Source organism: Fimicolochytrium jonesii, assembly GCF_025526975.1.
Source record: "Fimicolochytrium jonesii strain JEL569 chromosome Unknown EV422scaffold_51, whole genome shotgun sequence".
Lineage (NCBI taxonomy): Eukaryota > Fungi > Chytridiomycota > Chytridiomycetes > Spizellomycetales > Powellomycetaceae > Fimicolochytrium > Fimicolochytrium jonesii.
In genome coordinates, this window is record NW_026515718.1 from 63,847 (window position 1) to 85,771 (window position 21,925).

The 21,925-nt window shown below is 52.8% G+C and overlaps 8 protein-coding genes and 1 non-coding gene across 9 annotated transcripts; 3 read left to right on the top strand and 6 right to left on the bottom strand.

Moving 5' to 3' along the window:
* Positions 1-7: 7 nt before the first annotated feature.
* On the bottom strand, positions 8-2,179 carry EV422DRAFT_549255 (uncharacterized protein). Its single transcript, XM_053071705.1, has 9 exons — positions 2,009-2,179; positions 1,787-1,903; positions 1,337-1,416; positions 1,130-1,260; positions 889-1,052; positions 763-804; positions 617-698; positions 378-553; positions 8-299 (listed from the first exon to the last, which is right to left on the bottom strand). The coding sequence occupies exons 1-9, from the start codon at positions 2,042-2,044 to the stop codon at positions 114-116; spliced, it is 1,014 nt and encodes a 337-aa protein (XP_052920525.1). The 5' UTR covers positions 2,045-2,179; the 3' UTR covers positions 8-113.
* A 292-nt stretch (positions 2,180-2,471) lies between these two features.
* On the top strand, positions 2,472-2,543 carry EV422DRAFT_t170. The gene has a single exon. It is a non-coding gene; the product is annotated as a tRNA-Gly (tRNA).
* A 259-nt stretch (positions 2,544-2,802) lies between these two features.
* On the bottom strand, positions 2,803-5,277 carry EV422DRAFT_549261 (uncharacterized protein). The gene is made up of 5 exons (XM_053071706.1): positions 5,108-5,277; positions 4,933-5,019; positions 3,943-4,863; positions 3,174-3,870; positions 2,803-3,094 (listed from the first exon to the last, which is right to left on the bottom strand). The coding sequence occupies exons 1-5, from the start codon at positions 5,233-5,235 to the stop codon at positions 2,984-2,986; spliced, it is 1,944 nt and encodes a 647-aa protein (XP_052920526.1). The 5' UTR covers positions 5,236-5,277; the 3' UTR covers positions 2,803-2,983.
* Positions 5,278-5,578: 301 nt separating this feature from the next.
* On the top strand, positions 5,579-6,919 carry EV422DRAFT_549262 (uncharacterized protein). The gene is made up of 5 exons (XM_053071707.1): positions 5,579-6,001; positions 6,115-6,202; positions 6,272-6,352; positions 6,439-6,542; positions 6,625-6,919. The coding sequence occupies exons 1-5, from the start codon at positions 5,867-5,869 to the stop codon at positions 6,787-6,789; spliced, it is 573 nt and encodes a 190-aa protein (XP_052920527.1). The 5' UTR covers positions 5,579-5,866; the 3' UTR covers positions 6,790-6,919.
* A 283-nt stretch (positions 6,920-7,202) lies between these two features.
* On the bottom strand, positions 7,203-8,672 carry EV422DRAFT_373208 (uncharacterized protein). The gene is made up of 4 exons (XM_053066752.1): positions 8,653-8,672; positions 8,156-8,576; positions 7,496-7,678; positions 7,203-7,371 (listed from the first exon to the last, which is right to left on the bottom strand). Exons 2-4 carry the CDS (start codon positions 8,499-8,501, stop codon positions 7,337-7,339), a joined length of 564 nt encoding a protein of 187 aa, XP_052920528.1. The 5' UTR covers positions 8,502-8,576; positions 8,653-8,672; the 3' UTR covers positions 7,203-7,336.
* A 282-nt stretch (positions 8,673-8,954) lies between these two features.
* EV422DRAFT_373110 (uncharacterized protein) lies at positions 8,955-12,526 on the bottom strand. The gene is made up of 9 exons (XM_053066750.1): positions 12,389-12,526; positions 12,042-12,254; positions 11,763-11,964; positions 11,444-11,694; positions 10,988-11,356; positions 10,759-10,901; positions 10,473-10,670; positions 10,270-10,383; positions 8,955-10,189 (listed from the first exon to the last, which is right to left on the bottom strand). The coding sequence occupies exons 2-9, from the start codon at positions 12,234-12,236 to the stop codon at positions 9,109-9,111; spliced, it is 2,553 nt and encodes an 850-aa protein (XP_052920529.1). The 5' UTR covers positions 12,237-12,254; positions 12,389-12,526; the 3' UTR covers positions 8,955-9,108.
* Positions 12,527-12,712: 186 nt separating this feature from the next.
* Positions 12,713-14,798, top strand: EV422DRAFT_373129 (checkpoint protein Hus1/Mec3). The gene is made up of 7 exons (XM_053066751.1): positions 12,713-12,803; positions 12,873-13,024; positions 13,098-13,402; positions 13,835-14,114; positions 14,189-14,329; positions 14,424-14,504; positions 14,604-14,798. The coding sequence occupies exons 2-7, from the start codon at positions 12,982-12,984 to the stop codon at positions 14,624-14,626; spliced, it is 873 nt and encodes a 290-aa protein (XP_052920530.1). The 5' UTR covers positions 12,713-12,803; positions 12,873-12,981; the 3' UTR covers positions 14,627-14,798.
* Positions 14,799-14,870: 72 nt separating this feature from the next.
* Positions 14,871-17,912, bottom strand: EV422DRAFT_549312 (concanavalin A-like lectin/glucanase domain-containing protein). The gene is made up of 12 exons (XM_053071708.1): positions 17,778-17,912; positions 17,341-17,690; positions 16,814-17,035; positions 16,706-16,746; positions 16,461-16,622; positions 16,269-16,392; positions 16,138-16,196; positions 15,991-16,065; positions 15,812-15,901; positions 15,545-15,735; positions 15,417-15,474; positions 14,871-15,349 (listed from the first exon to the last, which is right to left on the bottom strand). Exons 2-12 carry the CDS (start codon positions 17,528-17,530, stop codon positions 15,095-15,097), a joined length of 1,467 nt encoding a protein of 488 aa, XP_052920531.1. The 5' UTR covers positions 17,531-17,690; positions 17,778-17,912; the 3' UTR covers positions 14,871-15,094.
* Positions 17,913-20,076: 2,164 nt separating this feature from the next.
* On the bottom strand, positions 20,077-21,400 carry EV422DRAFT_612621 (uncharacterized protein; the record flags this gene model as incomplete). The annotated part of the gene is made up of 1 exon (XM_053073898.1): positions 20,077-21,400. One exon carries the CDS (start codon positions 21,398-21,400, stop codon positions 20,414-20,416), a length of 987 nt encoding a protein of 328 aa, XP_052920532.1. The 3' UTR covers positions 20,077-20,413.
* Positions 21,401-21,925: the final 525 nt, after the last annotated feature.

The following is a 21,925-nucleotide window of genomic DNA, read 5'->3' on the forward strand; positions in this document are numbered from 1 at the left end:
ACCTAGAGACAGTCGTCAACGGCGTGTTGTGTTTTGACACCTACTATGTACATTACGATCGGTACACACAAATACTGTCGCCTCTTCATCCTTCAGCGCCAGTCACCAGCAGGTCAAACCTTCTCATCTCGCAACTTCGGGGTGATAACCCTAAACACATCAGTGAGCGTAACGACTGAGATGGGCGGACCCATCGGTCTGTCGACAACCCAGACGCGGTGTGCGCGGGTGGCCATCATTTTGCCGACGGCATAGCCGAGTGTGGAGGTTTCGAGGACGTCGAAGACTGGTAACTTGTCCTGAGAATCATTACAACTTGTGTTTGAGTTCCTGTTTCCCCGGACATAGGAAATCTCTCTGAGACGCGGAAAACTCACCCTTCCATCCATGATGCCCTGCTCGGAATCGATAAAAGACACAAAATGCAGACACGTCTGCCACAGCAGGTTGAACTTGAACGAGCGCATGACCCATTTGATGTCCGACATGCTCAGATTGGCGACGATCGAGCCGGTCGAGTTGAGGATGGCGAGGGACGAGACGTCGTTCTTGACTATGAAGAGAGTGATTGAGCCGGGGGTTGATATGAGAGGGCCTGTATGTGAGTGTTCCTTACCCATGGTTTTCAGGGCTTCGAGGACGGTTGTGGAGGAGTCGACGGATACGATGGTTTTGTTGCCTAGACCCAGTTCTTTGATCTGAAACGAGAGAGGCCGGTCGGAAACGATGTCTGGACTTTCCACATCGGAATGAAGCACGTACCGTTTTCGCGAAAAACACTTGAACATCCGGAAACTTCGCAATCTATCAATTCCGAATGTCAGCTTTCCACTTACACAACTGAACCTCCGTTTCCCTTACTCCTCCAACTCTCGACCGCCAACTCACATTCTTATACACATACTGCAGCACGGTACTCTGCGACACAATCCCGCGTAACTTCTTATCATTCATAACTGCTATCCGGTGGATCGACGACGCAAAGATCTCGGCGACTTGGAGGAGATGCGTTTCCTCCATTACGCTGTAGTAGGGGTTTTTGTTGGATATGTCTGGGGAACATGTCGAAGGGAGTGGGTGAGTTGAGTGCGCTAGAGACGGAGGTACTCAGACCAATCTCGTCACCTACCTGCAGCGAGTTTGGCGGAAACGGGTTGATGTTCGCGTGCGCGACGGACAAATTCCTGCAGTTCGACTGAGGCGCCTTCTTCTATTACTAGGTCTTTGCTTAGGCCTACTAGTACGTATGTCACCACGTCTCTGGCATCGATAAACCAATCACCAGTCATGAGCGTGGCAAGTCTGAGGGAAGCGGAACACCTTTATGCACACATACCGGTAATCAAACATCCCGACATAACTATCCGATTCCTTGTCGTACACCGGGGCTGAGGATATCCCGTTTTTGATCAGCAGCTGGAATCGGATGGGATGGGAATGATATGTGCGTGATGAGCAGCTTGAATGCGGCTTAGACGGAAAACGACATCCTGCTCTCTCCGCGCGATTCGAGCGTTGGGGGCAATACCACAAAATACAATGCTCGCTATCGCTCGCAAACAACTCCAAAACCCCATATCGCTTCTAGACTCTCGCGTTGGCTCGGGCACTTCGGGTCCGTTACCGCTCGCCAAAAGCCGCGCACTCTCGCCACCGCTCGCAAAAACACCCACCGCCTGCTGTCGCCCGCCGCCCATCCCTCCTCCCTCTTCATGCGTTCATTATTATTCCTCACCCACCCCTTCCATCCCTCAATTCTCACCGCTCCGTGTCCCACACCACGCACCTCACAAGCAGCCTCAACAGGAATGTCCCCCGGGATGACCACAAGATCCTGGTGCGCGTCAGACAAGAGCTCTGAGCAAGGAATGTTGTACCATTTGTGGAACTCCAGGCCTTCGTGCTGTGAAAGGTAGTTGGATGAGTGAGAGGAGTGATGGTTGTCCTGCTGGAAGTGTGATCTCGCGACATCAGCATTCGGAGCCCGAGAAGAAAGGGAGAGACATGCCTCGGTAAGAGTGGTGGGCGCGTCGGTTGCGCTCATCTTTCTTCTGGCAATGAACGGTTAGTCGTCGTTGTGCGGGTTGGAGGAGTAAGACGTAGTCTGGGTCGAATGAGTCCGTTTGGAAAAAGTGGAAGAACCCGAGAAAAGTCAATGCGAAAAGGAAAGAAGGCGGACGCGTCGGCGTGCTGTAATTTGCTGAATGGCCTTACTGTACTTGTACTGTACAATGACGCACATCCCCCCCTTGTTCAGTCCCTTCCGTTCTCATCAGGACAGCAGCAACACATGCAGGGGGAGCACATCCTCTCTTTCCGAAAAGAAAAAGGTCTAGGTGGCTAGCACGCATCGCTACATGATTGAAACTGGTTCCATCTTCAAAACACAGCTTTACACCAGCAGGGGCGTTCCCAAATTGTCCTTTAGTCGCTTACAGTCTAGTATATTAAACAATCGCATTCTTTCATAGGCACTCGTAGTGTAGTGGTTAACATACTCGCTTCCCAAGCGAGTGGCCCGAGTTCGAACCTCGGCGGGTGCAGGTTTCTTTTTTTCCTTTGACGAGATCACTCACTTTTTGACCACTTTTGGTGTGGCCAGGGCCAGGAAGACTGGTGCATGTAGAGAGCAAAGGACTGTTCCGCTCTTTCTCTGGAACACTTTCGAGGCGGGGCGGCTGGACACCTTTTTGCCCCCTATTTCCGTGATTTCATGGATTTGATGGTTTGGCTTTTTTTGGTGTTGGGGAAACATGCACGGATTGAGAAGCAGATGTCTGCAAGCTCACCAGATACGTAGACGACAGAGGAAATTTGATGAGAATTGGTGCTGATATGCATTGATACAAGAATATGATAGTGAGAAGTCAAGGAGGCAAATACGAACAAGGGTTTGGTGCACACTCTACGCAAATCCCAACGGAACCTAAAGACTACGGAAAAACACGGTATCCTGTATTCTACGCGAGCGAAATGATTGCGTCTAGTTGGTCCTGACGCCAACCTCGGTGTTCTCAGCGGCGGGGTCAGCTTGCTTGTTGAGGAAGTGTTCGCGTTGCTTCTCCTGTTCTTGGGTTTCGGGCTTCATGGCGGGCTAATCATGAGGGAGGAGCAAGTCAGTCACAAGCGTGCGCAAGGCCAGAACAGGAACCAAGAAGAATGGAGGTACATACGAAAAGTAAGACCTCCTTGATGTTGTTCGAATCGGTCAAAAACATGGTCAACCGATCAATCCCCAATCCCCATCCACCGGTGGGCGGCAACCCATACTCCAACGCATTACAGAACACCTCATCGATCAGCTGCGCCTCATCATCACCGGCCGCCTTATCCGCCGCTTGCTGCTCGAACCGCTCTCGCTGGTCAAAGGGGTCGTTGAGCTCCGTGTAAGCGTTGCAGATCTCCTTGGTCGCAACAAAACATTCGAAGCGTTCGCAAAGACCGGGAGTCGAGCGGTGGGCTTTGGCGAGCGGGGACATCATTTGTGGGTGTTCGGTGATGAATGTGGGTGAGACGCATTGGACTTCAATGAATTCGCCGACGAGTTTGTCGAGCATCCGCGCGGAGGTTCGGGGTGCGGAGCAGTCGACGTTGTTCTTCTTGCACAGGTCGTCGAGAAATTGGCGGCCGGATTCTTCGCCGAGGGTTGTGGCGGGTGGGAACGTGCACTTGAGGAGGCGTTCGAGTTCGGGAATCATTTGCACGCGGCGGAAGGGAGGGGTGAAGTCGAGGGTAAGCTCTTCGCCTTCGGGGCCGTTGGGGTGGTATTTGACCTTGTAGTCGCCGTGCAAGGTCTTGACGAGGCCGGAGAGGAATGATTCGGTAATGTCCATGAGATCGTACATGTCGGCGTAGGCCATGTAGAACTCGCTAGAAGAACGATATTAGTGAGTTATTTTCCCACTTTGGCTGTAAAATCATACATGATTGTCCGTGCCATACCATGTGGTGAATTCGGGGTTGTGGGTCATGTCGATACCTTCGTTACGGAATTGCTTGCCAATCTCGTACACACGGTCGATTCCTCCGACAACCAGTTGCTTGAGGAAAAGCTCGGGAGCGATACGCATGAACAGGTCCAGCTTGAGGTCGTTGTGGTGGGTGATGAAGGGTTTGGCGGTGGCACCTCCAGCAATCATGTTCATTTGCGGTGTCTCAACTTCTAAGAATCCGAGATTGTCCAGGAACTTGCGAAGGTAGTTGACGATCTTTGCCCTGGTGGTGAACTTGTTCCGCACGTTCTGGTTCATGATCAGGTCGAGGTATCGCATACGGTAACGTGCCTCCTGGTCCTTGAATCCGTAGTGTGCCTTGGGCAACATACGCAGACAAGGGCTGAGCAGGGTGATGTCCTTGGGGATGATTGACAACTCTCCCTTCTTAGACTTGCCAGGGAAACCCTTGACACCGACGATGTCACCACGACGGAGATACTTGTGGACCTCCTGGAAATCCCGCTCAGAGTCCTGAGTAGACGCCAGGATTTGAATCTTCTCTCCTTCGGCGTGCAGGTCGTAAAAGATCAAGTTCTTCCCGGAAGCACGGGCGTTGTGCAGACGACCAGCGACAGTCACGGTGGCCTTGTCGAGGCGAGCTCCCGGCTCAAGGGAGGAGAACTTTTCAATGAAATGGGGAATCGACATGGACACATCGAATTTGTGAGGGTATGGCGACGGCTCCTTGGTGTCGCGGAGCTTCTGAACAAGCTTGGACCTGTTCTCGAAGTACATGCGAGGGTCCAGCTCCTCCTCCTGTTCGGCCGCTCCAGCTTCCTTCTTTGCGGCAGTTGGCGCAGGCGCAGCAGCAGCCTTGGCAGCCTTAGCGGCGTCCTTCTCCCTCTGCTTCTTTCTCCGCTTGTACTCCCTGCGTGGCAAATATGTCAATCTCTATGATGCATTCTCTGCTTCTCACGTAGATCAACCTTCAACTCACGACTTGGAGATCATTTCGTTTGTAACCTCATCCTTGACCAGGTTCACGTCAACGGTACCGTTGTCAGCGTCCGCCATTTTCGAGTAGCTGTGGGAAAGCGATCTTGTCAGTTTCAGTCGTTCGACGACGAGCTGAGCTCCACAGCTCCGGACAATACAGACGTTAACAAACGCACCTTCTATACTTTTGTAGCTGGGAGGTTACGGTGAGAGGAGCTCTGCAGCAACCGGTAGCAGCCCTTGGGAGAGTAGTTATGAAGCGAGTAGTAATAAGCGATCTCAGAGCTGAAGCTGCGAACGCCATGCAACTTGAATCCTTCAGCGAAAGAAATGCCAAACTGCTGCGGGAATCCAGACGTGGTGGGGAAAAGAAGTTGCTGATGGACGCCAACAGGGTGACGCGCTTCAGAGATGTCTTACTCACTCTGACTCACGCCGGGTCACACACGTGTTCGCGCGCTCATTGGCTGGAATACCTAAATTAAATTCGACAGCGAGGGTCCTGACGGCTCCGCTATCCTGCTTGACACTCACTCACTCCCTCACTTACTTGGTCGGGGTTTGAAAAATCTATGATATTTGGCGCTGAAAGGGGCATTCAGTCATGCAAATGATGTAAACATTTCTGATCAATTGAAATCTTACCCATAGCCGTATGGGTCCTCGATTCTTACTGTACCCAGGTGGGAGACGCACCTCAAACGCTCATCTGGCTCCCCGATCCGAAAAGATCCCATAACACTCTCCAGATCTCTAATAATTCACTCCTCGGCACACTTTCCGAACTGCGGACACTACACGGCACTCCGCTTATAGGACCACAAAACACCCACGCACCGTACCTCAACCTTTCCACTCACCAGATCCTGATACAACCCGCAACAGCATACCCTCCTGCACTACCACGCGATCCACACCCCCACTCGCTCTCCATCATGCCACGGCGGATGTCAGCGGCGGCCTCGGCAGCCAACTTGGGCGGCAATCTGGGCGACGGCCGAAAAGCTTATACGTCGTATTTCAATGCGACAGGACATCCCTCTACGCCTTATACGACTTATGTGGACAGGGTGGGTGTCGAGGGGTTTGGAAGTGTGTGGGAAAGGGATGTAGAGATCGAATATTATCGGATGCATAGCCTCTATCTTGCTACTCGCTAAGCAAACCGCCATCTCATACACAGCTCTTTCAAGAAACGATGCACAAACTTGGCAAGCGCAACACAGACAAAGAAAACAACGAATTTGTCGTTACCCCCGCCTTATGTCGAGGTAAGACACGACCATCGCACATATCTTCAATTTCATTCTCACACAATCATTCCTTGCGATACCCCATAGAAGCGGCACTGACAGCCTCAGTAACACCCAAACCCAACCACGCATCCGCCAAATCACGAAGACCGCCAACGCAACCGGATGGTGCGTACACCACACTCTGATGACGACTGCAATCAACCCCAACTGACACATACCTCTCCTACATATCACTTTCTCGCACATTGCAGACGAATGCCTCCGCTACACAACCCGCCAAAACCTACCCCCACGCGCAAAGTACAACCAGCCTGTCACCGCCGCGCAAAGCTACGGGTGGGAAAGCGCTCCATTCGTATGTCTCAACTGCCTCATCTCAATCACTTCCCACTCACCTGCTACTTACTGACAAACGCATGGAACGGTGATATTTGTAGATAACGACACAAACACCCTTCTCCTACCGCCCGCGCCGCACGACGGAGGTGACGACGACGTATGGGCCCAGTACATCGATTTTTAGTCCGAGGGCGAGGGGAGAGGGTGGTGGGTTTGGCAGTGCGGGCGCGGGGGTCGGTGGTGGGAGGGTCAGGGTGCGGTGAGCTAGCGGGGGACATACGATGGAGAGTGAGATTAGAAAGGAGTGTTGGATTGAATAGGGAATGTATGGTTCGCAGTTTGCCTGGGGCGTAATTGTGACGATAGAGGCGCGGTGTCGTGCAAGAGAATGTAAAATGTACAGAAATCGATGGATTCTTGCGACTTTCGTGTACGGATTTGTCAAGCAGAGCGCCGATGTCTGACGATCCAGCCTCTCCACAAACTGGTGTCCTTGATAACCATATCGCCGACCCTCTCTCAAAATATGAAGGAAAATGCATATATGTACATTGTGAATGCTTTACCCTGCCCCTCTATCTTTCCAATCCACCCCTAGGTATCTAGCGATGACCGTTGCCAAATTCCATCCCATCAATCATTCCGCACATACGCTCTGTAGCTGAGCTGTTCCCAGCGCACGCTCTACACACATACTCGCTCGTTTTGCACGCCGCGTTACTCAACGTGCAAACCACCACGCAAACCCCAACCGGTCACTTTTCGTGGGTGGACAGAAGCATGTGCGTAACGGCCGGTGATTACGACAGTTTAAGACGCAATTGTAGAGCCTAGACTCGTTCGTTCTGCAAGAAGCGGATACGTCGGAAATGGGGAAGATCAGCTCACATGGGAAAACGAGCGGAATAGATATGCTGATCTCATTCCTGTTCGGGACGCAAATGAAAGACACCGTGGTTGAGTACTTACTAGCTCGCTCCGCCTTCTGCATCCGATACTCCGCAAGGTCAATACGTTTCTTCTCGCCCGCGGTCTGAGACAGCTCCATGCTGGGTGCTTCTTTTGCTTCTGCTCGTCCTGCTTCTGCTCTTTCAGCTTCTTCAGCTTCTTCCGCTTCTTGCCGTGCTGGTGCTTCTTCGGCTTCCAATGCTTCTGGTGGAGGTGAAGAAGACGTGACGGTGGTAAGTTTATGTGGCGATGATGGTTTGTGTGCTTGTCGTCGGGGAGATGCTTTTGGGGGCGAAGTGGATTGTGGTGGTGCGACTGATGTTTCCGATAACGATGCACGTGGTGACCCTGGAGGAGGTGTTGCGCGGGCAGGCGTTTTCAGCGCGTTCGTTTTCACGGCTGCAGGCTTCGCCGTGGCTTTGATTGTTATGGCTTTCGACGGTGGCTTTGCTGATAGAGGTGGGTTGGTGATTTTTTGCTCAGTCAGATGGCGAAAGTGGGAAAAGCCCTTATCCGCTGGTACAGACGGGATGGGTCGCAGAAAAATGGAGGGAAGGGGAGATAGCAGGCAGACAATCGAGAAGTGACCCAAGCTACACTGTCCTACATATGCAGGGGGTGGTACTTCTCGGCCCTACACTACAACAAAGAATGGTGATTCAAAGGGGGAAGCTCACTTACTCTCCGCCGCTTCTTTGCTAGCCCAATATTTCTGAAACCGTGCGTTCAGATTCAGTTTTCCAGAAGGCAGACCCGCTGTTCCGGCGGCAGGCATGGATGCGGTGCTCGTCGCGGAGGGTCGCGGCTGGGCTCTCGGAAACCGCGGATCATATTCGCCGTCTTCCTCCGTTTGCTCTTTCTCGTGCCGCTTCAGCTTCTCTTTGTGTGTCAGCCCAGCGGCTCGGGCAGCAGTAGCTTGTTTGTTCTCGTGGATCATGCGGCGTTTCTCGTCCCTCCTCTGTTGGTCTTGTTGTTCGAGTTTTTGTTCGAGTTTGGGGGTCCAGTACTCCATTTCGTAGTTGTCCATGAGCTCGCGGATGCGGGAGCGTTTGGCTTTGATATCTTTGAGCGTGAACCAGGACGAGTCTCGCGATATTCGGTTCTGTTGGATACGAATACAGTGTACTTAGCATTGTACTGCATCGACGATCGCTGAAGCGGGCAATCGCTTGACTCACGAATATGAGGTGCAGGAAAGCACTGGGGTCTTGCAATAGGACTTCAATGTAGTACAACACGTAGATCCCACAATCACAGTGATTGGTCTGCTGCGGCGCCTATGTGCAAATACGGCTCAAATTCTCCGAGGGTTCCCTAGAAATCCAGCAACCATGACCATACCTTGGCATGCCATCCCGTTATACGCTTCGTGGAGAACTCAACTTCGAGCTTTGTTGAGGCTTCTTGAACCAGGTAACTATAGCCATCGGGCTGAATAAGTTTAACACCCATGATAAAACATACAGCGTCCACATACTCTTTAAGGAGCCTGATAGTCCTCTGGTGCTTCCCATCCAACGAATCGAATATGACGATATGACACCTGCCCAAGTCGAAGATATCAGTCAGCGTGCTCAGCCCCGATATGTGGCCAGCAAAGCCCTCAGAACAAGGAGGCTCCAGGAAAGGGGAGCCTACTTCTTCAACTGCTGCACGGTCTTCTCCCTCTGCCTCTGTTCCTTCACTTCCGCATTTTCCTCCGTCGTCTGCTTGTTCGACCCGGGCGCGGGGGGGCTGCTAACCACAACTGTCTTCGATGGTTCACTAAATTGCGCGTCCAGGTCTCCAGGTTTGCGAACCCGCGAGCTCCGTCTGACAAGTTTTCGTTTCTTTCCCGCGCCTTGAACTCCGAATCGGATGTCATCGTCCTCATCGTCGGGCTCCCAGGTGAATGGGTCCTTCTCCGCGGGCGCGTCAGGCGTGTCGAGCTCTATCACTTCCTCTATTTTCCGTTTGGCTGGAGGGCCTTTTGCTGACTTTGCGCCAGCGCTGAGGACGTCTTCGACCACCTCCTTCGGACTAGCTGTCCGCGACCGTGCGCGTTGCCGATCCGCTGCTTTCTCTTCGGGGCCTGCAGGCGCGTCCACTTCCATCGGACTACCTGGCGGCTGCGTGATCACCTCATCTTCGCTGTCGATCTCCATCGGATCGTTCGAACCCGCGGGAGGCAGCATATCATCAAGTTCCTGGCTTGCCAGTGACGGGGTTGGCGACACGCTTCGACGGGTATCCGGCTTCTTCGCCGGCTGGGCCGGGGTGGATGGACTGAGGGTAGGGGATCGAGCCCGTCGCTTGCGAGAAGCACCTTCAGACGTTACCACCGGGTTGGACGACTCGACTTCCTCTTCCACAGCTGATTCAGCTTCCGGTTGAGCATCGGTGATGGCATGTGACCGTAAACTCTCCTCAATCGCGCGCGACATGTTTTGATCTTCTAAAGTCGTCCCGCACACTTCCTCCTCTTCCTTTAGCAGTGCACCCGGGTTGTAGATGAGAGCGAGGTACCAATGCATGTTTTCGTTGATGGGCACAAAGATGTACTTCTTTTCAAAGAGTTTGATTGATTTCGTCCATTTTTTCACGCGCTCGTAACCCGAATCGTCCGGGCTGTTTTTCTTGCCGGTTTGCCCATAAGATAGTTGCTCGAAGAAGAAACTATTGAAGAAATGCACTTCGTTTTCGTGTTCTTTGTTTACGCCTTGCAGGGCCAACCATCTATTGAATGCGGTCAGCAAATCACAATATGCAGTACTCGCAACATAATGAGTTGTATGCAACGCAGACGATGGACTCACTTCATGAAGAACTCGATGACTACATCATTGAGATATTCCCCATCTTGCAGGCGGTCATAGTCCTCCACGCGCACAGTGACAGCCACCTTTTGATCGAACGGGAATCGGAAGAGCCTACAAAGTGAGCGGTAAGTCTTAACTATGTACCCACTCAACATACTATGTCCATTACACAAGCATGCGGAACGGGCACGTCCACTCACTCCTTGTCCGGCGGAGCAATGTGTTTCTTCACCTGCTTCTTGCGCACAGAGCTTTGCAGCGGTTCATCCAACCCGCTCCCCTGATCGCTGTTCGCCTGAAGTGCGGCCGTTGCGCGGGTCATCTTTCTCGTCTCGGCGGGAATAGGCTGCCGTACCGTGTTACGGTACATCACGCTGCAGCGTCGAAGGGATTGCATACTGTGTTCGACAAAAGAGATAAAAGCGGGTGCACAAGCGGAAGGTCAGTGAGGGAGAAGCCATTGCATTCGGGTAAAGGCATACGCACCCAAGATTCTCGATATCTCCTTGGAGTTGTTTGTCCATAACCCTCGATATTCTATCGAACGATCCGAAGGCTACAATTTTCCCTGCATCCTCCCGCACAACCAAGAAAACTCCGACCTCGCGATCCCATTCGAGCTGCCCACGCTGCATTCGAAGCATCACCAGAGAGCAATTAGTTTCGAATCCAGCTAACTTGGAAGAAAGATGGGAGCGGACCTAAGTAGACATACATAAACTTTCGCCCACTGGCCGCGTTTGACCGGGAGCATTGATTTTTTATCCCACCCGAAGTTCAAATGACGATCCGGTGTGATTTTGAGAAACGGCTCATTTTCCTCGTCTGCGACGAGCTTCCCATTCACAAAGACATGTGTCAGTTGGATCGACGGAAAGTCTGCCGGTTTGGAGCTAGCCAACATCTCGGATGCGGACGGTCCCACGTCCTTCAGGGATGCCTTCCTGAGGGCCTGATCGTAAGAGGAGGTTGTAGATTGTGTCATCATTGTCATGGCTGGAGGCGTGGAGTATCGCGAACTGGGCAGGCTCTCCCGCCGATGTGGGGTTTGATAGAACCGACCGGCTGATGCTCCTGCTGATTGCTGCGTTGACAGATGGCATGGGAACTGGATGAGATTCGGGAACGCGACGCTTTTGGCTGTGCCCCATTCCCAGGGGCACATACATACCCCACCGGCGCCTTTCATCCTGCTCGTCCTCTTTTCCGGCATTTCAACAACCACTAGCTGCGTGCGAGGTGTATCAAATCTTTTCCCGCCAGCAGCCTCAAAAGCCTCCTGTGGGTTGAGCCTGGACCTTCGTCGAGCCGCTGGTGTCGATGGTTCCAGTGTTTCGAACTCGCGGGTTTGTGATCCCACGATTTCAACCTGCCGGTTCTGTGACGGTGCAGCTTCCACAGTTACAACGTTTATGCGAGGTTCTTTTTGAATATCCAAAACATAAGGTGCCGATCCGCAGGACCCATCCGTTCCGTCAACCCTACATTACCTTCCGAAGGGACGATCACGAGCTCGACCTCCTCGTCGTCATCAACCTTACTAGCACTCTTGTGTTGATCCTTTTCCTCGACCTGGTCCTCGTCATCGGTCTCCACATTTACAGTAAAACCCCCTTTCCCATGGAACGTCAAAGAGCCTCGAGATTCATTCTTCCTCTGCCCCGGCCGGCTCCGATCGTCCAATTTCCGCGCCTAATCGTATGCAGATTTGAATCAGCAACTTCAATCACCCCAAGCATCATCCTCATACCCAATATCTCATCACCCACGCTAGCAATAACGCCCGAATGAAACGTCAGAGGAGATGTACGGGACGTCGATGACCCTCGAGTGCTGATGATGTTTTGAACGTGATCTGGAACCCCTCGTTTGTAGCCCCGCTCGTTCGCTGCCGTCCTGCCGTTACTGCTGCCGTCGTTGGTGCTGTGGTTATGCTTCCCCGCGGGCGACTCTTTGGGAGTCATAGGCGGCGAATAACGCAGCTGGAGGAAGATCATCAGGCATGAGTTCCAGTGTGCCCAGAAAGTCAGCTGGGTCCCGCAACCCCCTTCCTCCTTCCCTTCTTCTTGAAAACATTCTACTCCACGCGACTCCATAAATGTCGACCATAATATACCTGTCTCTACAACCTCGCCCCCGTATCTCCCTTCAACAATCTCCGAAATCCCAGACGCTCAAACTCGTCGTATTTCCTTGCGTCGACCGGTCGCCAGGAGTCGGAGGCGAGTGCGTGGTCTGCCGTTGTCCGTGATATCCCCGTCGTGACTCCCTCACCGACTAAATGTCCCTCAGTGAGCAGCTGGGTGTTAGCGGAGCTGACTAAACGGTCGGGCCTTGACTGAGCGGCAATGTAACGAGAGAAACGTCCTGTTCGTAGCCTGCTGCCTTTCTCTGTGCGGCTGTATGTGCTATGTATATGAGAATGTTTCTGTGCAGCACTAGGAAGCTCAGCCTGGGAGACTCGCTCTGTGGGAATACCGCGGGGGGAATGCGAATGCTGTTTCGGCAATTTTCGCAGCAGGTTCGCAGAGGTTCGCTTTCGAAATTCCAACTGAACGCTATGTCCGACACGAGGCTTGGTTAACAGAATCCTCACCAAGAAAACAAGGCTCAGTGGCCTGCCGCAACAGTCAACGGACCGGCTGGCTAGGCGATGATTTATACGGTCTTCACACTCTCAGGAACGCTCGACACACACCCCGCGCCAAGATGAGATTACGAGCGCGGGTGATCAATGCCCCCTTGCTCAGCAGTAAGTACTGTACACCTCTCCCAATGCCCCTCCCACAGCCAGTGCCATCTAACGACGTTCTCTGACGACCCAGAGATGGCACTCAGCCTCGTCAACTTGACCAAACGCTACGTCCTCCTCTTCACGCCGACGCACATCCACTTCATCGTAGGCAAATCCACGCTCACCTCGACCCTCCAAATGTTTGGACAAATAATGCAGGACCGCATTTTTGAAGAGTATCGACTCGAATCGTCATTTGGGGATAAGATATATATGGAGGTGGCGGGCGATCTGCTGGTCAGAGCGTTGAGGAGCGCGTTGAGCGCTGTGGATGTGAAGGTCAAGTTGACAAAAAAGGACGGGTGGCCGATGTTGGCGTTCTATATCACCAATGCGGTAGGTATCGCGACCGAACCGAGCGGCAAGTGCAGCAACCCCGCTGCAATGCCAAGCGTCAACGAGGACGGCGCCGAAGGCGCAACAGATAACCCGCGGGGCGGCAATTTGTGAAAAGGAGCTGGAGAGGACTGCGGCGGGCGAAGCAAGGCGTAGAGATACTTAAGGTTGGCGAGCAATAGGCGAGCCCCGCGGAAGAAAGTCGAGGGTAGCAAATGCTTCGCCAGCGAAGAGAGTTTCTTGCGCCAAAAGCGCAACTCCTGATTAGATGGCGCCCAGCGTTATTATCGCGAGTGCAGTGAGCAGTGTCTCGTTCACCCTTTCGCAATCTTCCATCTCCTCGCCACGCTTCCCGCACTTTTCGCTCCATACGTCGCCTACTCATTCCGTAACTCGAACTTCATCTCATCATCACATCTCACACAAACACAGAGCAAAACCGGCAACCGCGTATACCTAACCCAAGACGTCCCCGTGCGCATCCTCCCACAACAAGAAGCGCAAGAACTCGCCGAGCCCGTGGTCGGCGACCAACAAGTGCACATCCTTCTCCCGCCGATCCAGGACGTGCGCAATATCGCCGAGCGTATGAAATCGCTTGGGTCACATATCGTCGTGGGCGCAAACATGAGCGGCGAGTTTGTGCTAAAGATTAGTGCGGACGGTGCTAAGGTGGAGACGAGTTTCAAGGGGCTTGTTAACCCGGAATTGAGTATGTGGGGCGCGTAAAGGATGTGTTGAGCGTAATCATGGATGGGTTTACTGACTTTCCCTTGTAAATCACAGGCCAAGCGGACGGAACTCCATGTTCGGCTCTGCAAACGGTACCCAGGGAGCGCCACAACTTTGCTGAAGTGCGAGTGGATATGCGCGACTTCATAAAGTTCCTGCATAGCTCTATCGTCAACCCCAAACATGTCGTTTGCTGTAAGTTCCTACTGACCGGTCGCATAACTTTCATGCCGCATGGTCAGTGTCTCGTAAGTTGCCTCTCATCCCCACCTTTGATGCTGTTCTTTAGGTATAGTTGACGGCCAGAGCCTGCTTCTTTACGTATACCTTGGCAACGGCGTCGATCAGGATGATGGGCAATTTGTCTACTGTAGGTGCAACACACATCTCGTGAGGAAGCCACCTCGCCTAGCCTTATCCTCTCTTCGCAATCTCGTCTCACTGCTCCCCCACTTTCCTTCTCTCACAGACGTCCCGGCTCGTGCTTCATGATGCACGCGAGAAAGACACGTGTCGGTACTTGAAATGTGGGACGAAACATCACGGCGGTATAGAATCGCGCTCAGAGAGGACAGAGATGGGCAGCTTGGGCGAAAGTGGAACGGGGTCGTGGTGTATATAGGTCATAGAGGGCGCGGCTGGGGCTGATTCAGGTAGACGAATGCGGCGTATGTAGGGTTAGGAGTGTGTTTTTCGTGTGGAATACAGCTTTTTGGAACAGGTTTTGATTTGAAGAAGCATCTTCGAGCGCTTGGTCCATGAGCATGACCACTCGACACAAGTCGATACGTGTGTCGAAGGAGGACTTCGCTCCGAACCAATTCCCACGTCTCCGTTATCCATCCATACACTCGGATCCATTCATGAGGTATATTGTATATGTGCAAAGATACAAAAACCAAAGAGGCGATGCAGATGCAGATCCAGACTCAAATCCACCCACGTGATTCCGGTGGACCTCTAAATGAACTTTTTCTCGACCTTCGTTCCCGCCCTTTTGATCAAACTCACGATCCACATGAGGATCAGTCCCGCAGCGAACCCTAACGCCCCCACGATCGATAGGTGGTGCTTTGGCGGCGCGGCAGCGAGGTACGATTGTCCTGTCTGCTGCTGCTGTTGCTGTGAAGATGGCGGTTGTTGCTGTTGTACTTGATGGCCTTGGGATGCTTGCTGTTTGACATTTTGGTGCACTTCTTCCACTTTGTTTTGCGTCTGTCGGAATAAAAGGGCCAATTGAGTCTGAGCATGTGGCATGGCAGCAGTGGCCCCGAAAACTCACATGCGAGTACGCAACGCCTAGCAGCTTCACCTCCTTCATCAGCTCATCCAGTTTAATTCTACAAACGGCAAATGCCCCATAAGCAAAGAATTCTACGAACTCTCGCCGTCCACCCATCCAATACATACCCCAAATCATCAACCTTCCACGCCAGATCATGCGTAGCAGCGCGCTGTTGCTGATTATGCTCCTTCTGCTCTTCGTGTGCCACGGGCTGCTGTGAGTGCGGGGTTAGCGGTTCGCCCAGTTTCGTTTGAATTTGGTTCAGTGCTTCGATGATATGGAATTGGTTTCCTTCGATTCTTTGGACGGCGTGTGGCTGGAGGTAGATACGAGAGCGTGAGGCCAGGTGTGAGCCAGATGCCAGTTTTCGGAACATGTAGGATACCACTTACGTCAAGTGTCTGGAACTGTGCATTCGGATCTTGCGCAGCTTCTTGCTCATGGCGCGCAGTCTCGACATCCTTTTCCACTTTCTCGATCATCTACGAACGTTCGAAGGGCGTACATAAGCTTCATTCGCTCCGTACCTATATCACGTCACGATGCGAATGCTGTGCCGGTCTCGTCATACCTTCTTCATATCGGCATCCAGCCGATATTCTCCTTCCTTTTTGATGTGCTCCTTCTCATATGGCCGTTTAGGGTGCTAAAGCATCCAAGACGGGGCGGATCAGCGTAGTGCTCCTATCGGTGTCCTGTCGGTGAAGCCTGGGCTTACCTCCTTTATGGGCTTCGGGTTGAGCTCGTACACCTCGAAAGTCAGCAGGTCGTGGTCATCTGGGCAAAGTGCCAAAAATGCTCATCAGCCCTTTTATCGGTTGGGTTTTGGAAACGAAAAGTCGGCCTTACCCGCGAGATGCGCTTCGGTTTGAGCGGAAAGTCCAAAGTAGTAGTTGGGAGGCAGTTTGACAGACGCCGGTGTCGTGAAGCATTCATGGTACGATTGGCCGTGTTGCGTCAAGTCCAAGTCGACCTGCGTAGCTTACGTCGGTCAGGACACAAGAACCGTGACCAATCGCACTTCACGCACAAGCGACATACCCTAACAGTCTGATTAGCATACGTGACCCGCGCCCAAACCGCTGCCGGGGTATTCCTATAATCGCGGAAGCACCCCGCAAGTGCATGTTGGGCGTAGTTTCGCTGTTGCAGCAGGTCCTCGTGGCCATTGTTTAACACGGCGTAGATGTAAGGCGTGTAGCGCTGAGTGGGAGGATGAATTGGTAAAGGTGGGATACGCGCGCATCCGGGTTCGTTGACTCGTGGTAAGAGGCGGATAAACCTACGCTTTCGTGCTGGTCCGCTGTGTCGAAAATGATACCGAGTCCTAGGGAGAACGCTTGTCGCATCAAGATCCGGCTACTCTGCGCACCCGCAGGAACATCCGCACTCACCTTCAAACTTATCCTTCCCACCATAGAATGGCCCGATATCCATTGGCTGCTTCGTGTACCAAAACGCCATGCCCTCGCCACCCATATAACCCCGTCCATAGATGTGGAACGAAAACTCGACCTGCCACTCGGGGTGTGGGTTGGGTTTCACTGCCCATATCGAGCCGTGCGACTCGGGAACAGATGGTGTTAGGCGGATGTAGTCATGACTTAGGATTGTACCTGGAGAGATACGAAACCGGATTAGCACCTTCCAGGCTCGGCATCTGACCTAAACAAGTGTTGGAAATGCGGCTGCACTTGGGCATGAGGCTACATGGCATAAGTGAGAGCCGCTGTTTCCTCGCCATCACTGAGGCTTGCGCCTTAAAAAGGGACGGCTCCGCATCCCTCGCAACATCCTCACTGCCGCAAGCGGAGCGCGTTCGGGCCGCCACCGCTCTCCTTCGTCGAGCAACCCTTCCAACATCCACTCCAACCTTCTCAGCAATTCTCCCACTTCCCTTCTTGAGATAACCGTTACCTACTTCCGCTCTCCTTGAAATATGGCACCTTGACCTCGTCATACATAAAATACGGCTGCTTGAGCGCCTGACGGTAATCGTGGCGCCTCACCAGCCCCTCGCTGTGCAGTTCGTAGTTGGGTTCGATGTAGGCTGAGACGAAGAGGGCTGGCACGGCAGCTAGGGCTGCGAGGAAGAGGGTTTGGAAGTGCATTTTGTCGGGTGGAACGGTGATCTGTAATTTTCACAATCCGTCAAGATGCTTTGGTCAGGACAGGAACGTTGGGGGGTCGTTGGCGAAGGATGCGAAACGAGACTTATTTCGCACAACTTACTTACGCTGAAGCGCAGTAAGTGGACCGGGTAAGAGCGTTCTATGTCGTGAAAATGTACCTCGATTGTGAGCGGGGTGATCTCCAGATGACCGCAAGATGGGTGCAAACGGCAGGCGGAGGCTTCACCTGAACTGGCGGCGGACGAAACCGGATACGACCTACTGACTTGAAAGTGCTCCTTGCCGGTATGAGTAGAGTAGACGGCGCTACCTGTTTGTATCCTCTCTATATTGCGACCGAGTGGCCAATGCGAAGAGGTGTGAAAGTCAAATGTCGGGCAACTGCCTTCCAACTGCCACCTTCAAGCGTGACGTTTCCGTGCAGAAACATAAAACACTGTGACAACACAGCACACAGCACACAGTCCTTGACAGCAGGGGCGCTGTCGGAGTCCGCTGTCGGAATCCGTTGATGCTTGGCTCGCACGAATACCAAGGTCAAAGCGAGCTATCCCATTGCAACAGATCACCTAGATGAGAACGCAAATATGCCTTTGGTTGCTTCGAAAATGTCGGTAGCCGCCAGTGGCTCGCTCCCGTTGGATCTGCCCAGCTCGTTTTCCCCCGAGCTACAACTTCAAATGTCCTCTCACCTCACCAAAGGCGCATTCCGGTGGAGATTTTTCGGGAACTTTTCGAGTACTGCAACTGAGAAACTCGATTTCCCTTATCATCACTTGCAAGGATGTGCATGATGCTCTCATTCGTGTGATATCTACATAAATATCAGCGTAACGGCCGAGTTTTCCGCGGAGCGCCGGGAAGACAGTATTAGCGCTCTTTATCGGACCCCCACTCATTATGCAGGCGGGACCGACGCAGCTGGATTGAGACGATGCAGATCGACTTCAACATTGTAAACGACGACTCGGCTTACGACTATGGGTCCCTTGTTATTGACGAATCCTTCATGACGTATGCAGATGGAACCCTTGACTTCCGCCGCTGCAAGCATCCCAAGATTCGCAACTATCCAACTATCCGACAGGCCGTTGCAGTTGAGAGATGTCGAGGCTAGGGTGCAGTTTAGTGGGTTTTGCCCCCGTAGCCCACCCGATCCAGAACCCACCAAACTACACTGCTTCTACTCTGTGAGAACACGCGCCGGAATCTTGACCCACCATCTCGCAATTCCAAACCCAAAACCCTAGCCGGCGCAATTCCAAACCTAATCACGCATAGCATGGAGGAGTTCTCCAGCCATAAAGGTACACATGGAAAAGTACTTTTACAAAGGCATGTGGCGCCAGCGTTTTTGTCCCACGGGCAGAACCGTTATGCATTTGGTGTTCTGCTGGGCCACATTTGGAAGCACCATGGTGGAGTCTGCGTGTGGAGGATGACAGCAGACGGGAGGGGGTATAGTGGACGCACAGGCTTGGTGATGGTTGACAGCCCGTTGGAGGATGATGTTGAAATAACAGCGGACCCATTGGACGAGGGATGGAATAGAGAAGGCGGGGGGGGGGGTTCAGGGGGGCGGCTTTTTCTGTAATATATACGTAATATTTATAATAATCCTCCTTGTCAAATGAGCAGCGTGCAGAGGGGGGTCCAGGGGGGAAAGCCCTGGTGGGGGTGCGGGGGGAACCCCCGCTGTGGTTGAGTGTAGTTTGGTGGGTTTTTCTTTGAGTGTAGTTTGGTGGGTTCTGGATCGGGTGGGCTACGCGCGGAAAACCCACTAAACTGCACCCTTACCGATGTCGGACTGACTGTACTCGTGCCCATGGTGGCGCGTTGCTAGCTCCCTGGGCCCGCCAAAGGAGTCTTCAGACTTGCCTCAGGATCGCGCCCCGCGAGCCAGAGGTTGCATATTTGGTGGTATATGCTACCTTGGCACGAGTAGGCGATTTGTCGCGGTATGTGAACACGACTTGTCACGAGTACATTCAGACACTTCCGGACACCGTTAAGAAACTAGAAGTTGCCGTACTGAATTGCAGGACGCTGCCGAAACGGCTATTTCCGGATTGACATACCGAGAGGGAAGACCGAGTGGTAACCTACTACCTCATGATACTTCGACGCGTGTGAAGCCTTTCTCGACGAGAGTACCATGGATTCCGATGTTCCATTCCCGTGGAGCTTGTTTGAGACCATAGAGTGTCTTCTTTAGTTTAAGCACGAGATGCTCTTCTCCTGTCTTGATGTAGCCCAGGAGCTGCTTCATATAGATATCTTCACTAAATGTTGGGTTTATTAATATGCTCTGGACGAGGAACATAGTTCATGAGTTCAATGGATGAGGAGAAGGTTGGGCTTACTAAGCTTCTTTTCTTTCACTCGAGTGATATACAGTATAAATACATCCCCATCCCTATCCCCCATCCCCATCCCTATCTCTTTGGAGGGAGAGCTACTCAATGATGGCCAATGGCTAATGCCGGGGGGGTAGGGATCATGTGAATGGAGCTGTTTGTCTGGGAGCCATATCCGGTGGGGGTACCACCAGGGGAACCCATGAAACCCTATAAATAGTGATGAATAGTGATCATCGTTGGGGATTGCAAGCGATCATCGTTTTGGAATGGCAGCGCGGTGTGGCGAGTACAGAGAAGGTGTGCTTACGGGTGGTGGGCGGGATAGTAAGCACAACCTTCTCCTCATCCATTGAACTCATGAACTACATTCCTCGTCCAGAGCATAATGGATTCCGTTCGAAGGTTGTGCTAATTTGTCAATGTACTGAGTGCTGCGGCTGCTGTGTTGAGGTAGGTTGCGACAGAAGCTTCGTTGGCTGAATCAGCGCTGCTGTCGTCGTCATCAGAGGGCACCTTTCTGTTGTCGTTGCGGATGGTGTAGGGCGTTTTGAAGACCATGGAGCCGGGGAGCCAGCGTCTGGCACAGATGGCCTCGGTGGATACCGTTGCGCTGAGCGGTGGTGAGGGCGTGAGAGATCGATTTCGGCGTGTATTTGGGACCAAATCCCGCATCACACAGGGCGGTGGCGACGAGTTTGGATATGGTATTCAGCGCCATGGGGGAACTCTTCAGCATGTTGATGAAGACTGCCTCGAGGCCCGCTTGGCGGGTACCTTGCAGCTCAATCATTCGAGGGTAGAGCGCACGGATGTCGTGGTTGCGAGTAGGAATGCGAGCGATGGTGATAACGCGGTAGTCATGTCCTTCAAAGACCTCTTCCCCATGTGGATGTAGATATCGCCATTCTTTGGGGCGGCACAATCTGAGTTCTAGGTGCGAGGGGCGCACCTCACACCGGTCGTGATGGAGGTTTGCCAAATGGCTCGGCCGGCATTTGGTAGACAGCATGATGATGACGGCTAATTGATGACTCACTGCATGCAGCTCATTCCAATCCAACACCGAGGATGCGACGTAATTCCACAGAGTCGCCAGATACCATATCTTTGTGTAGGCCTTCTTCCGTGGGCCGGTTCTAAGATGCATCGCCTTTACGATCGACTGGGAGAGGTACAAGCGGTGAAAGGAGCGGTTTGGTGAGAGGAGCGTGAGGGTGCTGGTGACTGTGGACCGCGCGCTTTCAATAACCTTGACGCTTTTCCCATTGTGATGGAGGAAGGTGAGGTAAGTCACCACGTCCAAATCGGTGGCGCAAAGCGGATCGAGACACCGTTCAGTACACCACATACTGAAGTACTTCCAGGATGACTGGTAGTTGTGGTTTGTCGACGTTTTGTAGGCCGTGCTGGCCAATTCCGCGGCCGTTGCCAATAACCCCTGGTTTTCGAGGTGTCGCCGGACAAGCACCAGGCGATTGTGAGACTCCATGGGGGCGGGCCAATGGGGAGGCCCATCTGTGGGCGGAAGACGTTCTTCTTCAATGGGATGGGAATCGTGTCTTCGAAGCTCAGGTGGAGTAGAGCAGGGAAGCTGATCATTGTTGGCCAGTACGGGGTAATGACTGTGACGTCCTCTGCGCGTTCGTACTGGATTTTCCTCACGATGATGCGATTTGGGCGCATCCACATACGGCGTGTTTGCGCTCTTCAACTCTGCAATAGTCTCAGAAAACTTCTCTTTCTTCTTTCTTTCATCCAGAAAAACACCAGGCATTTTATGAGGGGGGAGTTGATGGTTCACTTCATTGTCGGACGTGATGGGTTACGCCTTGAATAGGCGGAGTACATGAGTCAATGCCAGAGTGCCAATTAGAAGATTGGAAGCTCTTAAAAGCGGTTTGAACTTTCTTTCCTCCTCCTCTAGTAGCCGGCTGCAGTGGATCCAGGAGAGCGCGTATTCAGAGCGGAGGGCTTGCCGGCTGCTAATGTGGCAGAGCGTGCTTTCTGAGTTTGG

Excerpts from the sequence above, each read along its gene's own strand:
- EV422DRAFT_373129 (XM_053066751.1), top strand. The coding sequence starts at position 12,982 with ATGAGATTACGAGCGCGGGTGATCAATGCCCCCTTGCTCAGCA. Across the intron at positions 14,330-14,423 it reads CCCCAAACATGTCGTTTGCT|GTATAGTTGACGGCCAGAGC; the intron begins GTAAGTTCCTAC and ends GCTGTTCTTTAG. Across the intron at positions 14,505-14,603 it reads TGATGGGCAATTTGTCTACT|ACGTCCCGGCTCGTGCTTCA; the intron begins GTAGGTGCAACA and ends CTTCTCTCACAG.
- EV422DRAFT_549262 (XM_053071707.1), top strand. The coding sequence starts at position 5,867 with ATGCCACGGCGGATGTCAGCGGCGGCCTCGGCAGCCAACTTGGGCGGC. Across the intron at positions 6,203-6,271 it reads TACCCCCGCCTTATGTCGAG|AAGCGGCACTGACAGCCTCA; the intron begins GTAAGACACGAC and ends GATACCCCATAG. Across the intron at positions 6,353-6,438 it reads ACCGCCAACGCAACCGGATG|ACGAATGCCTCCGCTACACA; the intron begins GTGCGTACACCA and ends CGCACATTGCAG.
- EV422DRAFT_549312 (XM_053071708.1), bottom strand. The coding sequence starts at position 17,530 with ATGCACTTCCAAACCCTCTTCCTCGCAGCCCTAGCTGCCGTGCCAGCC. Across the intron at positions 17,036-17,340 it reads ATATTTCAAGGAGAGCGGAA|GTACAATCCTAAGTCATGAC; the intron begins GTAGGTAACGGT and ends GTATCTCTCCAG. Across the intron at positions 16,747-16,813 it reads TGGGAAGGATAAGTTTGAAG|GACTCGGTATCATTTTCGAC; the intron begins GTGAGTGCGGAT and ends CGTTCTCCCTAG.
- EV422DRAFT_373208 (XM_053066752.1), bottom strand. The coding sequence starts at position 8,501 with ATGGACAACTACGAAATGGAGTACTGGACCCCCAAACTCGAACAAAAA. Across the intron at positions 7,679-8,155 it reads TAGCAAAGAAGCGGCGGAGA|AAGCATTGGAAGCCGAAGAA; the intron begins GTAAGTGAGCTT and ends CACCTCCACCAG. Across the intron at positions 7,372-7,495 it reads GCAGAAGGCGGAGCGAGCTA|AACGAACGAGTCTAGGCTCT; the intron begins GTAAGTACTCAA and ends CGCTTCTTGCAG.
- EV422DRAFT_373110 (XM_053066750.1), bottom strand. The coding sequence starts at position 12,236 with ATGACTCCCAAAGAGTCGCCCGCGGGGAAGCATAACCACAGCACCAAC. Across the intron at positions 11,965-12,041 it reads ATTCGGGCGTTATTGCTAGC|GCGCGGAAATTGGACGATCG; the intron begins GTGGGTGATGAG and ends GCATACGATTAG. Across the intron at positions 11,357-11,443 it reads GGATGAAAGGCGCCGGTGGG|CAATCAGCAGGAGCATCAGC; the intron begins GTATGTATGTGC and ends CTGTCAACGCAG.
- EV422DRAFT_549261 (XM_053071706.1), bottom strand. The coding sequence starts at position 5,235 with ATGGCGTTCGCAGCTTCAGCTCTGAGATCGCTTATTACTACTCGCTTC. Across the intron at positions 3,871-3,942 it reads AACCCCGAATTCACCACATG|CGAGTTCTACATGGCCTACG; the intron begins GTATGGCACGGA and ends TCGTTCTTCTAG. Across the intron at positions 3,095-3,173 it reads TCAAGGAGGTCTTACTTTTC|CCCGCCATGAAGCCCGAAAC; the intron begins GTATGTACCTCC and ends CCTCATGATTAG.
- EV422DRAFT_549255 (XM_053071705.1), bottom strand. The coding sequence starts at position 2,044 with ATGAGCGCAACCGACGCGCCCACCACTCTTACCGAG. Across the intron at positions 1,417-1,786 it reads CTGTTGAGGCTGCTTGTGAG|CTGCTGATCAAAAACGGGAT; the intron begins GTGCGTGGTGTG and ends ATCCGATTCCAG. Across the intron at positions 699-762 it reads AAGTGTTTTTCGCGAAAACG|ATCAAAGAACTGGGTCTAGG; the intron begins GTACGTGCTTCA and ends CTCTCGTTTCAG.